The sequence below is a fragment of the Pelmatolapia mariae genome, linkage group LG10_11 (genome assembly GCF_036321145.2).
Source record: "Pelmatolapia mariae isolate MD_Pm_ZW linkage group LG10_11, Pm_UMD_F_2, whole genome shotgun sequence".
NCBI classification, from domain to species: domain Eukaryota; kingdom Metazoa; phylum Chordata; class Actinopteri; order Cichliformes; family Cichlidae; genus Pelmatolapia; species Pelmatolapia mariae.
Genome location: NC_086236.1, coordinates 55,043,080 through 55,059,500, shown reverse-complemented (window position 1 = coordinate 55,059,500; position 16,421 = coordinate 55,043,080). Strand labels below are relative to the sequence as shown.

The 16,421-nt window shown below is 38.8% G+C and overlaps 1 protein-coding gene across 5 annotated transcripts in view; it reads left to right on the top strand.

The window, feature by feature from the left end:
- The first annotated feature begins 660 nt into the window (after positions 1 to 660).
- The window catches only part of creb5b (cAMP responsive element binding protein 5b), a 41,513-nt gene continuing 25,752 nt past the window's right edge, over positions 661 to 16,421 (top strand). For 3 of the 5 annotated variants that reach the window (XM_063488110.1, XM_063488109.1, XM_063488108.1), the window contains exons 1-5: positions 5,600 to 5,687; positions 10,832 to 10,909; positions 11,220 to 11,313; positions 13,138 to 13,259; positions 14,598 to 14,755. In XM_063488110.1, coding sequence (XP_063344180.1) covers positions 5,658 to 5,687; positions 10,832 to 10,909; positions 11,220 to 11,313; positions 13,138 to 13,259; positions 14,598 to 14,755 — 482 coding nt within the window. In that variant the 5' untranslated portion in view covers positions 5,600 to 5,657. Of the gene's footprint in view, positions 688 to 5,596; positions 5,688 to 10,831; positions 10,910 to 11,219; positions 11,314 to 13,137; positions 13,260 to 14,597; positions 14,756 to 16,421 lie in introns of those variants that run through there. The other 2 variants (XM_063488112.1, XM_063488111.1) reach the window with 2 other exon arrangements.

The window sequence follows — 16,421 nt, the reverse complement described above, 5'->3', positions numbered from 1 at the left end:
AATGGCACCGGAAGTGAGGCTGTTTGACTTTCATTAAAAAAGCCAAAACAATTTTACTAAATTGCCTCTAGTTATACAGTTCGTATCTGAAGTGAGTCCTTATGGTAGGCCTGCAGTGAAGGGATGGCAATATATTAGATGAAAATTAAACTTTTGGCAAACTAGGATACATTGTTAGAGTTTAGGGTCGTACAGGATATTAAATGAGAATTGAAATAGACCTCATTTTAAAGTTTATAAACATTTTCGTATTCCTTTTAAAAGACGTAATCATTTTTTTTAATATAATCTTGATTATTTTAAATAAAAACACACAATGTTGTTGCCATTGTTATGCCAAGAGCCTAAATATACATTTCAAAACGTCATCTTTTGGTCTGTCTAGCTACATTAATCGCTTATTTAAAAAATTAAAAGTTTGTTTATAATTACGTGAACTGTTGTTCAAATTTGAATTATCAAGTAAAACAGCAGATAAGTAAACGTTAGATGACAAGATAGGTATAGAGTATGTACTGCAGTCATAGTATGCGCATTTAAAATAGCAGTTATATTATTTAATAACAAAAGTGCGATTCACTGCAAATTATTTTCTTAATATTGACTTATTTGTGTGCCTTTTCTTTCAGTTTTCAGATTACCTTTAATTAAGTGCCGGGTAGGATGTGGGCCACTTCAACAAACTAAGTAAGTGTCTGCCTTCACCGGAATCGTATTCTAGAACTAACTGATGCTCGTTACATTTGCAATGATGTGCAAATATTTTGTAGTAAATGTGGTTAATTAATAAGTCGTGCCGTGAATTCCACTTTGGAGCAACAAGTAGCTTAAGAGCATCTAATGGCCACAGAGCGGCAGTATTGGCCAGTGAATAGAGGTAAGTCATGTTCAGTGGATTAAAGGTCTCCCAGGACTATCTCTAACTCAGCCAACAGTATAGTCCTACAAGAGGTTTCATCCTTCCTAAGGATTTTATTTTTATATGGGTTTTTTTCCTACTATCAACAGCACTTCACATGCCTTGTTCTGCAAAGTGATTTTATTTTCTGAGGTAGTCTGAGGTAGAGACAGGCTGGAATTAAGTGCATGCTGCCATTTTTCATCGTTCATTAATGCATAAAATCAATTTGAAAATGTGCCCATGTTCTGAACAACTACAGCGTGTGTGCGCTACGTTTAATTAAATTACTTGTCAGAGTAACAGATCTGAAACATTTTGTGCCTTGTCATTAATCTAATCTGGAGCTGGTTTTCTTTCTTTCTTTTCTTTTTTCCCCCCATCTGACTTTTTTCAGGAGAACAGAGTGACTGATGCAACAACTTGTAAGAGAGAAACACGGGTCTCTACAATGTATATGTGACAATATGTAACAAATGTTCCCTTTTAAAGAGTCAAAAAAGTGAGTGGAAGAATTCTTTAGTTACTTTTTTTGCATCCATGGACTGTGTGGTAACTTTGAGTCTGTGCCTGATGGATGTGTAATGGGTCATAACTGGGCTCATCCAAATTTCAGACCAGTGATGGTAAAACTTTTTTCTTTTCCAGTTATGCATGAGAATACTGTGGGATATTACTATGAAAGCATTACATCACTCACAGCTTCTTGTTTGAGGAAACTGATGGGTTTCTTTTAAAAATCCTGGCATGGCTTATCCTCTGTTATTTATTGACGTTTTTGCTTGATGGGTAAGGCTTCACCTAATCATTACTCTTAAGTTTAGAGATGAGGTAATAGATATGTTTGGGATTCTTTGGGCTTAGGATGTACTGAATAGACTGTTCAACCTCGCTGTGGAAACACATGCAGGCAAAGTCACGTTTAACAGCTGCTCGTAAGTGACCAAACCCTTCTGTTCTCTGGGAACTGCCCAGCAAGTTTGAGCCAACCAATAAGATAATTTCCTCACTCCTACACACTACAGTAAAGAAAGGGCACCTCAGTCCTTCTGGCTTCATTTTTGCATGGAGTGGAGACTTATTTCAAACAGCTGAAAGTGAAAACACCTCCCTAGGGACTTTATTTCTAGCTCAAATCATCAGTGTGTTTATTTAAGTGATTTGTAATAGGACAGCGGGTCCTGCAAGCCAATATAAATCATATAGGGATGACTAACACAATGGAAATACCACTCACAAAATATTATCCATGCAGTGTTGTAATGTAATCTAAAGGTGTTATGATAGTGTTATTGTTAGCCTCGCCATATAACATTTAAAAATTGTTATTGTTAAAAATGTTATTAATAATCCTCTTTAAGTAACACAGAAGCCAAGTTCATATATCATTAGACTGATAAACTTTCTCGCAAATGCTGTGCAAAAAGATTATCCTACACAATTACAAATCTCCATAGCTTTCACTCAGGCACCACCATTTATCGTCCAAAATGTTATAGGGTCAAGTGTTTGAGCGAGAAAAAGCCACTAAGGTTATCTACTGAGGACCCTCCAGAGTATATGTTTTTTTGGACAAGACTCCCAGGGCCATTAGAAAGCTCAGCAGAGATAGATGGCATACCAAGACAGAAATTACTGAGTCTTGACAGTTTCAAACCACTAGCTTCATTTCAGTATTTCAATATTTAATCTGAATGCTGAAATTTATAAGATGTATGAGTAACTCAGATGTTGCAGTGCACAAAAGTAAATTTACTGGTTAAACAACTGCCTGTAGAGTAAAGGGTTTTCTATCCTTATTTTGAAGTTTAATTTCAAAACATCCCCATAAACCAGTATTGATTTTTTATTTCTGTATTGTTTTGCAATGCAGTGAACTGTAATTACTGAACATTCTCATTTTTCAAGTAACACAAATATATCTTCTTTTTTCTTTTACAACCCACAGACCTTGACATTGACAGAGTGTCAACACTGTGATATTCAGTATGTCCTGAGGTTTCCCTCACCACACAGTAGTTCCTGATCTTTAACCACTGAACAGCAAACACTTGGAACGACATTCCCACCAGTTCAGAAGCAATGTCTTTCAATATTTATAGTCAGCTAGGCTGGTATATTTTCCTGGCTTTGTAAAGATATGATTATGTTTTCAAATCAGACAGATTAGTAACTCTACATTATTTATTTATTTATTTATTTTTGACATTCAGAATATATAACAATTTATTCTGTTAACTAATTTTTTAAAAAAATAGAACATTTTTGAAGAAAGTTTGAATCTGTCAATATAACTACTGCTATCAGGCAGTTATCAGGCAGCCCTGCATTACCCAAAAGCCCAGACTATCTTCTTTCAGATGCCAGTAAAATTTACTTGGCTGCTTAGGTCTGATCTTACATCTTTCCCTCTGCCACAACAGTCATGACTTGCTTGGTCTTAAATATGTGATAAGAGTTAGATGGTGAAGCCTCTGATTGAAACGTAGCGATTTTAAAACAAACACACCACTATGGATGATCTCATCTACAAACTAAAGTGCAGAATTCCCCAAAGTGACTGCTTTGATATATTGTTGGTTAAAATCAGAGTTTTAGAAGTTGTTTTTAAGCCAAAATGTAAGGTGAGGATGCACCAGTAGTGCGTGAAAACAAGAAAACACCAGTTGACAAAGACCCACAATCATTTATTAGTTTTATATTTCTATTTTCTATTTTGCTTTTTCTACCCCAAATTTTGGAGAAGAATTTGCTTATATGAGCGGTAACAGATAACTAAATATCTTAGATTTCTGTTGTTGCACAGTTACTAAGAGCTTTATACTAATATCTCTTTGGGTGTAGTCATCTCTGCTTGAGGTATGAAGAGCAGCATTAATGTGGACATCTATTTTCTATAGCTGACTGCTTTGCAAAGTGGAATATTCATTAAAGTGCTTTATATTTTGATGAAAATTGAAAACCTATGAGACGCTTTTGTTATTAGCCTCCTTCACCTTTTGCACCTGCTACAACAAAGCATCATCACTGGTCCTTATCTTCCCAAGGTGATCTTAGCTAGAAGCATTGCACAAAGGCATAATAATAAAAGGTTTAGTATAATATAGATCAAGTCCACTTTAGTGTGGGTCACTGACCCAAACTGTATCGGCTCTTTCCAACCTTAATAGTCTGCTCCTCTGGGAGCATAATGTTTGGATTGGTTGGGAAATATATTGGCAATAAAGAGACAAAAGGATGTCATAAATGTTGATTAAAGCTCTGGTTAAAAGACAGAGGCGGAGAGGCTCTGAGTTATGAGGGCTTTTCAGACTGCGTTATTGTTTCAGTGACAGAGCTCTTAGTGTGTCTAGTGGAGTGGCGAGTGGTAAACATTTCTCAATGTGTGAGGAGTCATTAATCCCTGGAACCGAGGATGGCTTCACTACCAGTGTCTGTGGCCCAAGAAATCACAGCCAGTTGGCACCAGCAGGTCGTGCAGAGCTCCAACATAAATGCTTTGTACTTCAGAGCTGTTTAAATCTCTTCTATGTGCTGTAGCTAAGGCACACTTTAGAAAAGGCAACAGGCAACACTCCGTGTTTTGCACATTCAATTCATTTACCAGTCAAGCTGTTGATGATGCATTGAGTCCTGCCAGGTTATAGCCTCACTGTGAAACATAAGCAAAAAATGAAGCCAGTTTGACAAAAACAAGTTTCTAAGGCCCTGACAGTAACGTCAGGGAGTAATACAGTATGCAGATTGTCATCGTATCGTAATTCTAGCAAAAAGTAACTTTCCTGTTTCTGGAGTCATTAGACTTGGTCATGTTTGTTTATTATAATTTATTTTGAAGAGATTCCCAGTTTCATAATTACTTTAGGTTATTTAGGTTTGTACGTCTGAGAACATTTGTATTCTTGCATGACAAACACTTCACTCATCATGTCACACAAGCGCACACAAGGTACATTGTAAAAGACAGTTTCTGCTTGGTTCCTTTTAAGGGGGACTTTTGTTGTGTTTCCTTATTTTCTCTCATGTACATAAATATATAATACTGCAATAATCAAAGCTCCTGTGAGAGAAAACAGCCCTAATATAGTCATCCCAGTCATCTAGCCTGATGTTCAAACCTTCTGTTTGCAAGGGGGAGTCAATCAATAGAAAGCTGGCGTAAAGGAAGTGTAGCTTTTGAAAAAGAGGAGTTAAAACGGCTTGGTTCAGCAGTGGATTTGCTGAGAGGCTGTGGCTAATGTTCAAAGCTACTGAGTCCTAGAATAAAGATATGGAGCTGGAAATCAGAAAATAGTGGAATTATTTTTATTTACTTGTAGGACAGAAGCTTCTTATTATAAAGTTTCGATTTTGTTGGTTAAAGTTTGCAGGGTCTTGATTATACTTCACGCGTGGGACTGTTTCGCGTGTTTTCCCGTTTATCGCTCTCGCAGTTGACAGATAGAAGCTGCAGCACCGCACGTTTATTTGCGCTCATTGCTCTGTACTGGCGCTCCAGCTTTGGACCACACCCACCAAGGGCCAGCAGTGTTCATACATGCCCCTGGGCGTGCATTTGCAAACTCCGCCCCGCTGGCTCCACCTACCAGCGGACCACAATGATTTAGAAGTTCAGGAATCCCACGTGACGTCACCCAGGGTGACGTTATGCTTCTCTAAATAGATCGTATTGTAATCTTTTCTCAGTCCAACGTGGTTTCTTCTGAGAGACTGCTTCACATTTTCTGCACTTGTTTGGTAAGTTGAAAGCCTTGCCACCATGCAGAGGACCGTGCACGCGCCTCTGCAGGTTTGTCATCTTTTAATTATTATTCTTTTAAAAAGCGATTCTTCTCACTTGTTCTTCTCCCTTTTTCATGCAACAGCTTGTTTTCTCGTTCGCTTCAGCAGTCTTTCTAAAGATGTGATTTTGTTTTATTTCTTTCACCTCCTCGTGTCTGCAGCTTTGTGTCGTGCGAGTTTTGTTTGAGTGAGTGCATTGTCATGTCACTTCGCGCTCCGTGTGTTTGGCCTGTCTCTTTCACTGTTGTTGAAGTTGAATCGCGGAGTCAAGTGCCGCTGCAGCTCGTTCTGTCAGGTAGCAGCTAAGGCAAGTCTGCAGAAAATTATCTGAAAGGACAAAAACACGAACATTTTTATTGCAACGGGCGCTTTTCGTTGCACTTCACACCAATTTGGCACGTCTTCTAAGTTTTCATTTAGCTCTAAATCTCCGAAGCTGGACCCCTGCATCATTGTCATGCCTGTCCCATCCAGGGATACGCAGAGCAGGCTAATCTTCGGGACTCGTGCGTGCTGCGGTTCACCAATGACTGTCTGGAATATAATGGTTACGCTGTTACCCCAGGGGCATCAGTGCCCCCCCAGCACTGATGCCCCTGTTTACGTTAAATTTATGTTCCCCCTTTTCTCTTGAACAATAATGTTCATCAAGATTACGTCATTCTGCAGGCCAGTCGATATTTGATTAAGCGCTAAGATGTTGAGGGTTACTTTGAGTAAGGTTGTGCTGACGGTGCGCGCTTTGTGACGGAACGGCTTTTTTAAAAAAAGAGAAAGATGCTTTAATTATTTGATTGCACTCCGGCCGCTACCATTATGTTTATGTGACAGCACTATCAATAACACATGTTTCTCGTACACGATTCCACTTATTGTGCCCGAGTTTTTTTTCGGTGTGGTAATAACGCCTGTTAAAGTGTTATTTATGCCTGTTGCGACTTTTTTTTCAGCATTTAATATAGACTGGGATGGAGTTTCTTTGTATGAAAGCTTTTACAATAATTTTTCTCCTTAAAAATATGTATCAGATTGAGTAAAGTTAACTTGCTGGACAAATTTTTTTATTTATTTTTAAAGCAAAAATACATAATCCAAAAATAGTTCATAATAATTGTTAGGATTTACATAAACTTAGACCAAGTAGCAAAAGCTATAGTTAATGCATTTAAATTCACTTGTTTATTCTATAATAGTGTTATTTACTAACCTTCATGGATATATGTTTTTTACATGTTAAGCTGGATTGCAGCAGTAAACTGTTAGCTGCATTTATTGTGCTTGAGGTACCCCTGGTAATGTCTCTACTAATATAGAAGGTGTGAAAAGGTAGCAAACATAAAGACAGTCTCAAGTCTGATCAACAAGTACACCACAGAAGTTAGAGCATTTTATTTTAATACTAGAGCTTTCTTTTCGCCTTTACCTGCAAAGTTCTGCAAAGTGAACGCTAAGAATAATACAGTTAGAATAATGTGAGCAGTGCTAATCCCATGCTAGACCTCTGAGGGTTCATTTTTTGATTTATGAGTTTATGTTGAGACAGAGACCAGTAATTGAAAGCTTTTGAAGTTTATATTTCAGTCAGACCAGTCTTCTAGTCATGCATTGAGTTTAAGAGCAGAAGTTCAGTGCAGACATTGTCAGAGAGGTCCCGCGTACGTTGCCTCAGGGATCGCTGTAATCCTTCCTTCAATTTGTACTCTCAAAAGCCCAGGCTATGGCACTGGAGCTGGAGATTTGAATTGCTGTGCATGTTTGTGCTTGCTTTAACCCCATATGCCTTTGCACCCCAACCCTTCTTTTCCTCACCATATTGTTTAAATTCTAATATGCGTTCTACCTGGAGAGTTCTTCCCAAGTTCCTCTTGAAATCGAATGCCGGACCCTAATCCTTCCCCTCACTCACATCAGGATACAGTTAATGTAAAGTGTAACCAAATTTCCTCTGCTAAATGAAAACATCTATATTAAATGAGAGCCAAGTGCCCTGTCCAAGGAAAGGGCGTTGAATGCTGATAATTTGAAGTGTGAAAGCTATTGGATAATTCGCAGAGGCATTCGCAGAATTAATGGCTGGAAGTTTTATGCATCATATGGTTTGAATTTCCTAGTAAATGTGAGGGAATGATCGAGTCCCGTTTTAGAAACAGGAACAGGAAGGTAAACGTTTCTGTTTTTTACAGTTATGGAAACAATTTTTCTCTTATTTTTTTTAATGCCTTGCTTTAAAGTTTTTATGTTTCAAGAACTGTTTCAAATTCATACTGGCAATCAAGAAGAGAGCTAGTAAACAACAGTTCCAACAAGAGTTGTGCAAACAGCTGATTCATGCTGCTTCATGAACATTTGGGGCCTTTATTTAATACACGAGTGAGTAGCGCCATATCTACAGACACTGTTTTTGTCATCTAGCGCTTAGTTTTATTTAATGATCAGCAGTGTTGGTCGTGTTTGTTGTGTCAAAGGAGACCAGGTGAGTTTTTAGGGGCCCTGTTTTAGAGAACTGAACTGGTGATAGAAAGAGAGACCAGGTCTCATTGCTCTCTGACAGTGAGACCATTTCCAGACCCTGTTCAAGCGGGCTTGGTCATGAAGTACAACTTGTTAGGAAAACAGGACTGCTTAGCATAACACAATATTTGACTGTTTTGACTGCGCTTAAGGAAATAGCCTGTACCTATGAAAAAAACACACATGCACATAGTGTATGAAAGTATTCATGCCTGACACTTGACATGCCGCACTGACTTATTACAGACTTATTACAGAATTACAGATGCGCTGCGGTTCTTGTGAACTGGTAGCAGGGAGAGGTGATAATAATGCAAGCGATAAAAGGAAATGTTTAATGTGCCATTAAATGAAAATGATGTGGTCCAGTATCAGTGTTGTAAATACTGCAGATGTTTTAGTTGCACTGAGAGGACACATGATAAACCACAGACCGATTTGATGATCATCAAACTCTTAGTGTCTTATCAAACCCCTTCTCTGATGACATTGAAGTTATGCAATAAAAAGCAGAGAAAACTAAGCAGAAAAAGTTTTGTCTCTCATTTTACGTCATAATGCCAAATTTTCTTTATTTAACTGCAATTCTAAGTTATCGTAACATAGAAGAAATAGGTTTCTGTGCAACTATCATGTAGCCAAGACTCATAAGGCTCATAAGGCCAAGACTCATTAAATAATTAAATACAAAATCCATTTCTTATATAGCTAGACACCCCGATGGTCCACATGCGCTTTGTGGGCTTTGCATTGAAACCACACATCAGCCAAGTGTGGTTTCCATGTGTGGAATAGGGATGCAAGAATTGTTAAGAAATGTTACGTTAAAATAACAACTTGGAAAGTACCAATGCAGCATATATGTTTTTTTTATTGGTATATAACAATTTGTGCCGGGAGACAATGAAAACTACATTAAAATCTTTCAGTTCTCCACAACTTGGTAAATGGCAGCCAGCAAGGCTGATATAAGCCAGTACTGATGTTCCTTATATATAATGGTGCATCCCTGTTTTGCATGTTTTGCATGTTCATGTCCACCTTCACCCTAAAAGACAAATAATCATACTTACTTAACATCTGGTACGACATCTGTCTAAAAGTGCTTGGCATCTGTGTTATTGGAATGCGATGACTGCTCAGAGGCTCTTTGTTAGTGTTTATTAGAAGAATAGTTTATACTTTTGCACTGTAACAATAATAAGATCTCGAAATACTAAATAAGCTGCGAACCAAGTATGATGTCGCAAAAAAAAGTACAAGGATTGCATAAATAATATTTTCTGCTCAGTAGTTTGCAGACTGTGACGAAAACCGTTTTTCTCTTTTACACAAGTGAGATAAATTTCTCTGTTTAATGTTGTCTAAACACAAAGATCTTAACAAAATTTGTTTCAGTAAAAATGCAAATGCAAGCAAAAATTTAGCTCAGAATCTGACCAAACCTGTAGTATACTGTTTGTGTGTTGCCTTGGTAGGCTTACAAGTGGTTGGCATCCTGAATATCACTTAAAAAAAAGTCAAACATCAAAATAAAAATGTAGTAATAATAATAATAAAGATATATTCCTTCTTATTCCTGCCTAAAATAATTTAAAAAAATTATTGGCAGGAACAATAAAGTAAGATGCTGTAAACCTGTGCAATATAAATTTTTGAATGTGTGCGCTCCATCATGTGGATATCATATTTCACTTAGGTGTTGTTTAATGTGTTTGATGTTGATCGATATATTTTAAAATCCACCTGTTGTTTCCGTAATTTATTTGAAATGTATGAAAAAATACAGTTGAAAATTTTGACTTCTTTAACTGGTTTTGCCTGATTGGGTTTTTGAAAGTTAAAAGAGGAAAAGGATAAAATTTGAAATAATTTGTAGAGGTTTATTTTTAGTGCTTTTATCTTTTACCATCGCTTATCCCATTTTGCTTTGAATTCTTAAAGTTAAAATGATATGAGTGCACTGAGCAGTTCCTAAAGTGCACGTTAAAAAACCTGAGGCCCGCTTACTTTTAAGCTTTAAAACTAACACCAACTAAAGTTCCTTTTCTTCTTTCTATCAAATAAGCTGCACTTTCTGACTGTGCACGGCTGCACAGCCGCTGCTTCCTTTTCTTGTTCTCACTAAAAGATGCATAACCAGCGAATCAATTCATTAAGAAACCGATGACTGTATGGCTGAAACTTAAATGTTGAGCTATTTTTCCAGATGTAAGTGCCTTTCATTTAAAGTCAATTTTGTCTTACTACATAGCTACCTTAATAAAAAATATATAAGTACTGAGAAGCAGTGTCTAAAGAGATACATTTGTTCATTTTGTTTATTACCAGCTTTAAAGTGTGTTACAATCTATGTGGTAATGTGCAATAAAAACATGGATATAAAGAAAATCCATCTATCGAAATATTTAAAAGTTTTCCCAGTGGTTGAGTTTTGCTGAAGTTATTGGACCCAGTGTTTCCACAACCTCAGCCTTGATGTCATTTTAGTGGAGCCCAGATTACTGTAGCGTGAGAAAACTAGTGCAGGTGCAGTAGCAGTTTCATGTCTAGCATGACACGAGCGTATTTTCCCTCGTCTAAGGAAAGCAAAATTATTCAGCTCTCCTCACTGCTTTCTTCTTTTGTCTTTTTCTGTAGTTTTATGAGAAGTTGGCCAGAGTGATGAACTCGGACCAGGAAAGGCCGTTCGTGTGCAACGCTCCTGGCTGTTCTCAGGTGAGAATGTCGTGATAAAACTCAATGCGTACATGTGCATGTGTCTACCTGTAATATCAATACACCAAGGAGGGATTCGGAGTAGATTTATCTCTCGTGCACGAGGGAGAAACGCAATACCATGGAAGTGCTAGAAACACAAACTGTGATCAAGTCTAGTGTTAAAATACCTAAAGAAAAAAAGTTTCTTTTAGGATGTAGTCAAGAATGACCAAAATAACAGTAAATGTTATTTTAGGGTAGTGCTTCATTTCCTATCAGTTACTCATACTTGTCTCTTTACATATGTACAATTCTTTTTTTTCAACAGCGATTCCCCACAGAGGACCATCTAATGATACATCGACACAAACATGAGATGACCCTTAAGTTCCCCTCCATAAAGAACGACAACATGTTATCAGGTGAGTTATGCTCCTTCAAAAGAGACTAACTCGCTATTTGAGCAGGGTTTGAAAGAAACTTGGAGTTTGTTTGCAGCTGTGTGTCTTTGTGACTCATGCACAGACACACTCGTCTATCATCAGTATGCTTTACAGTGCCTCCAGAAGTTGCTTGCAATAATGTAAATCATATGAGGCATGCTACCCTACAGCTTAGTTTCATTGACACTGAACACTTCAGTAACATATAAAGAAGCTGCCTGACAAAAACTGGACAAATGAGCATTTTATGTGTGAGCTTGTCTTTCCTGTTACTTCATGTGATTTGCGCTTTTCTGTTACTCGGTGCGTCATCATTCTATATATCATGTCGAAAGAAAGGAAGTTTTACAGGGTACAAGCCCAGTTGAGCCGCTGATCTGGACATTAATCTAGAGTTTCAAAAGTCCAGTAAGAGTCAAACCAATAATAGCGGCCAATCCAATAGTGTAGATCTCTACTCCTTATAACATTCCTAATGCATCAGCCATCGTCTAGTAAAAATTGCTACTGCCAGATTATTCAAGTAGTTTCTTCTTTATTATTTACACTCGGTAGTCAGTAGGATCACATTTTCTAGGCCAGGCGTCTTTATCGCTTTTCGTCTGAGTTACAACTATGACTACTTTTTTACTGATACACTGAACTCAGGATAAAATAATCAGTGGTTATGCAGCACACAAAGTCACACCTCAGACACACACTGTCACATGCAAAATTGTCTACGCTTAACTTTTAGTACTATAATTCATGACCTAAAGTTGACCTGCTCTATTTGCTTTGCATTGACTCGACTAAAAACTGACATTACTCGGTTTCTTAATAGAGCTTGAGTAATATCGTCAGTCTCTGCAGATCGAAAAGGCGCTGTATATTTGCAGAGTAAAACTGTGTTTTGAGTACACACGTCATGACGAAAGTTTGAGTCAATCCTCAGTCTAGCCAGAATGGATAAACACACCATGAAGTATGCTTTTAGCCTTTGAAACAACTGTGATCCCAAAATCACCTTCAACAGTCTGAAACCCGATCTGCGTGCACCCCCCACAATGTCAAGTTGAATACCACAGCTTGACTGAGCTCGACAAATGAGACCCCACTCTGTAGGTGGGATCTGTACTTTGTCAGCAAAAAACTGGGCTGTCAAAAGTAGTGTCTCTCATCGGCTAAATACAAGTAATGCTTACTTAAAAACACAATGTGCAACAACAGTGTACGTTCATTATTCTTTTTGGATTGGTCTCCATTAGCTTGCTTAAAGTGCATGCTGGTAAAAACTTTGGTTCACATAATTGGACATCATTTTTTTAGAGGAAGGAACAATGAGGCAGAAAATACAAAAAATACAAGACATAAAAATCGGAGAGTACAAGAAGAGTCACAGAATCAAATTAAAAGTTAGCAGTAAAACTATCCAAATTATCAGAATAAAACATGCTGCGCTGTCAAAACAGATTTAAATGCTTTCTCGTTTCTCATTTAACTTCTTGCAGACATGGTTCCTGTTTTAAATACTGTTGTGCGCATATTTGCATTTTGGTTCAGTTTGCCTGTGTAAGTTTTTACACTGTATATATGTTTCAGGTATGCAAATGAGAATTAGGCATACATCTTTTACAAAAGCATCACACAATATCACAAAATGGAAAAGGAAAAAGACAAATATGAAATCAACTTTTTCACGAAAACACTACGCTTGCGGATATATTTTGCCATTTGGAACCCTCTAAAACTCTTTTCCCTCTAACTTTTAAAGATCCACATTCTACTTTTAAACCTGAAAAACGTTTTTTTCTTCGTTTACAGACCAGACACCCACGCCAACACGTTTTTTAAAGAACTGTGAGGAGGTGGGCTTGTTCAGTGACCTGGACTGCTCAATTGAGCAGGAATTTTGCAAAGCCCAGGAAGAAGAGGACAGTAAACAGGTACTGGAACAAAAAGGAAAAAAACCTCAGACTAAAAAAAAACAAAACAAAAAACAGATGAGACCAAAGCCACAGAGGTTAGGTGGTTAAAAGCTCTTATCTGGAGCGATCACATGAGTAATGTCACTAACAGCGGCTCACACTGCATGAGCTGATAACACATTTTTTTTATAGACTGGAAACACATAGACCTCATGCAACCACATTCTGCCCATTTGTTCAAAAATGGATAGCCACAAGTCTTTATTCACCGCTAATATTTCTGCTATATTTTCTCTCTTTTATCCAAACTATATGTTCCCTGTCTAGTTCTCATGATGCCACTAGTGCCACGCTGCTTTAACCTCATCTGTCTTGTCAACAGTGACAGACAGGGCTAGCAGGTGGAGATTTGTCACCCATCACAGATGAGGACAAAAGATATCAGGTTCTCCACCTGCAGCTTCAAACAGATCTTCATCTCTTAGAGAAGGAGTCCTATTTCTCCCAGACAGACAGACCCCTGAGACATCTTTTTCAGCAGTAATCAGGAAAAAATACTGACCAGACAGTCTTGTATGTGAGCAGAGTCACAAACACTGACGTTTGACAAAGAACATGATCATTTATGCATTATACATCTGCCCTGAAGCACCTTGACCTGAAACATGGGTAATAGTCAAATCACCACAAGACAGACTGCTTATCTAAGGTCTGGGAGTATGTGCAGTCCATGCTGCAGCTAAGCTGTTGTCTCTGTGGTTTGGCTCTGGAGATCGTGCGTGCTCAGGTCAGCCATGTCTAGGCTGCCCAGCCTGTGTGGTTTATGATGGGAGGCTTTGCCAAGTCAGCAGGAGGCGAGTCAGAGCAAGACTTGCAGGGAGTGTAAAGCACAACAAGATAAGAATTAAAATTTGAAACTTTAAGAAAACACCAAAAAGACAGTATGAAATAGTCTTATCTCCATATCCTGCAATATACTATCATAATGGTGAAGATTAAGTAATTGTACTGCAATGCAAAATACTTTATGGCACTGTATGTGTGTGAGAGATACGTGAGTGTGAGTATTCTATCACTTGCAGCTATTTTAGATGCATATTCATAATGTGACAGTTAAAAACTGTTGGTAAAATAAAAATAAAGGAAATATGGTCATCAATAAACTCTCATCTCAGCACAGAAAATCTTGTAGATGATACCTTACTTAGTTCCTCATTACCCATTCCCACCCACTGAATGTGTGAAGTCCAAGGCCAAACGGTTGAAATGCTTGTGTTGTGTTGCACTTGAAGATGCTCTTTATAGAGTCCTAAACCTCTATACTGTGCTCACTCGCCTCCTCTCTTCTCTTTACAGAACATTTCACTGCATGGCCAAGCAGGCCAAGGCCAGCACCAGCAGTCCCACTCACGAATGGGCAATCATGATACCAGCATAGTGATCCAGCAGGCCCTGCCCTCTCCTCAGTCCAGCTCTGTCATAACTCAGGCTCCATCAACAAATAGACAGATAGGGTAAGCAGACCACAGTGGCAGAAAGATGTCGTGAAACATCAGCAGCGTAAATACAAGTAACAGGTACAAACAGGTTTTATGAAACTTGCTACAGAGAGAGGCATTTTCTCTTTTCTGTATGACATGAAACAGCAGTTGTTGAGCACTGCTGAGAATTGATGACAGACTGAAAACCGCCTGACAACCGCAGTGATCTTTGGGGATTCTCTCACCTCAAGTGTGCCCCTGTTATACTGACAGCCTCAGTCTCATCCTGGTCCCTCTGTTTCTGTGCCGGCTGTCATCCCCCCCATTGTCTCTGAGGCAATGTCAGTGTTTCATTACATTTGGAGCAGTGTGTGTGGGACTTGCCATTCGTGTTTTGCTGTTCATTCACTGTTGTCCCATAGCAGAGCATGCCAAAGAGGGTCCCAGAGGATAAGATGAAGTCATTGTTGAAGCCTAAGCCATGACCGCTTTTACACAGGTTTAGCATTTCATGTTCTAAAATAGTTCTTTTCACAGTATGGGAATGGCAGCTGCCTTAGAGCTCTGCTTCTCTGGTACCTTTGCAGATAGAGAAACCATATTAATTACAATGTGTGTGGGTTGCTTCTTTGTGCTTATTGCTTGTATATGCACACTGTAGGTAATGATTGGGGTATTGCATTGGGTATTGATTGTATAAATTTTGCCAACTCTTGCAGGGCTGTCATCTCTTTGAGTGAAACGTCTTTCCCTCTGCTGCAGTTCTGTCTTAATATGTCAGTGACATAACTGTTATAGGAAACACACACAAACATTTATGCACCTTTTTTCCCATATGAGGACTCTCCACTGACCTCATTCATTCCTTGCGCTTTAACTTCAGCCACCTTCAAACCTGTGCCAGGGCTTTGTTACTGTAAACCAGGCCTGTGGCAAACTTGTTAGACATTGAGATGGCTCAGAGTTAGGCCAGCCCTGTGTTGAGGCTGTCTTGTGTAGATTTACAGCTTCGGGAGCTAGTGAATATTGGATGGGAGGCCCATCACTAAGTCTGACTGACACCCCATCAGGCTCTTTGTTGAGGACAGGGATGGAATTTCAACCCCTTGGAGGAGCAGCAATCACTGCCAGTAACAGAGACGTTGTCAGGCCTGCTTCACCTGACTTTACCTGTCATTGTAAACTCTTTACCTGACTCACCACTTCACTTCGCAGCCCTTTCTGACCACAGAGCCCTTACCGGTTTGTTGAGAGAGCTGTGTTATTGTTTATTGCCGTAAAATCGCACCACTCAAAATTCAGAGACGGTATGCCATGTGGTGGTGGTTGCCAGCCACAGAACTGCACCAAGTTGCCAGCTGCAGTGATCTGTCACACATTATCTGAGGCAACCTCTGAGCAGCAATTGTATGGTCTAAAATTGCAGATGCGTCACTTGTTTACTAGGATGGCGGAATCCTGAAACACGAATAGGATGGGAATATTCACACAAGAGAAAACTGATCTGGAAATGTTCACATCAGCAGGAAAATGGGCTGAGGAAACCCCTCCACTGAAAAGCAGAACTTCCACAGGAAGCCATTAGGGCTCACCAAAGCCTCTGTGCACAGGGTCTCTCCACAGGAACTTCCTACATAGAGACCATGCTGGACACTTCACAGACTGGTGTACTCAGTCCAACACAGTCCAGATATTAGCC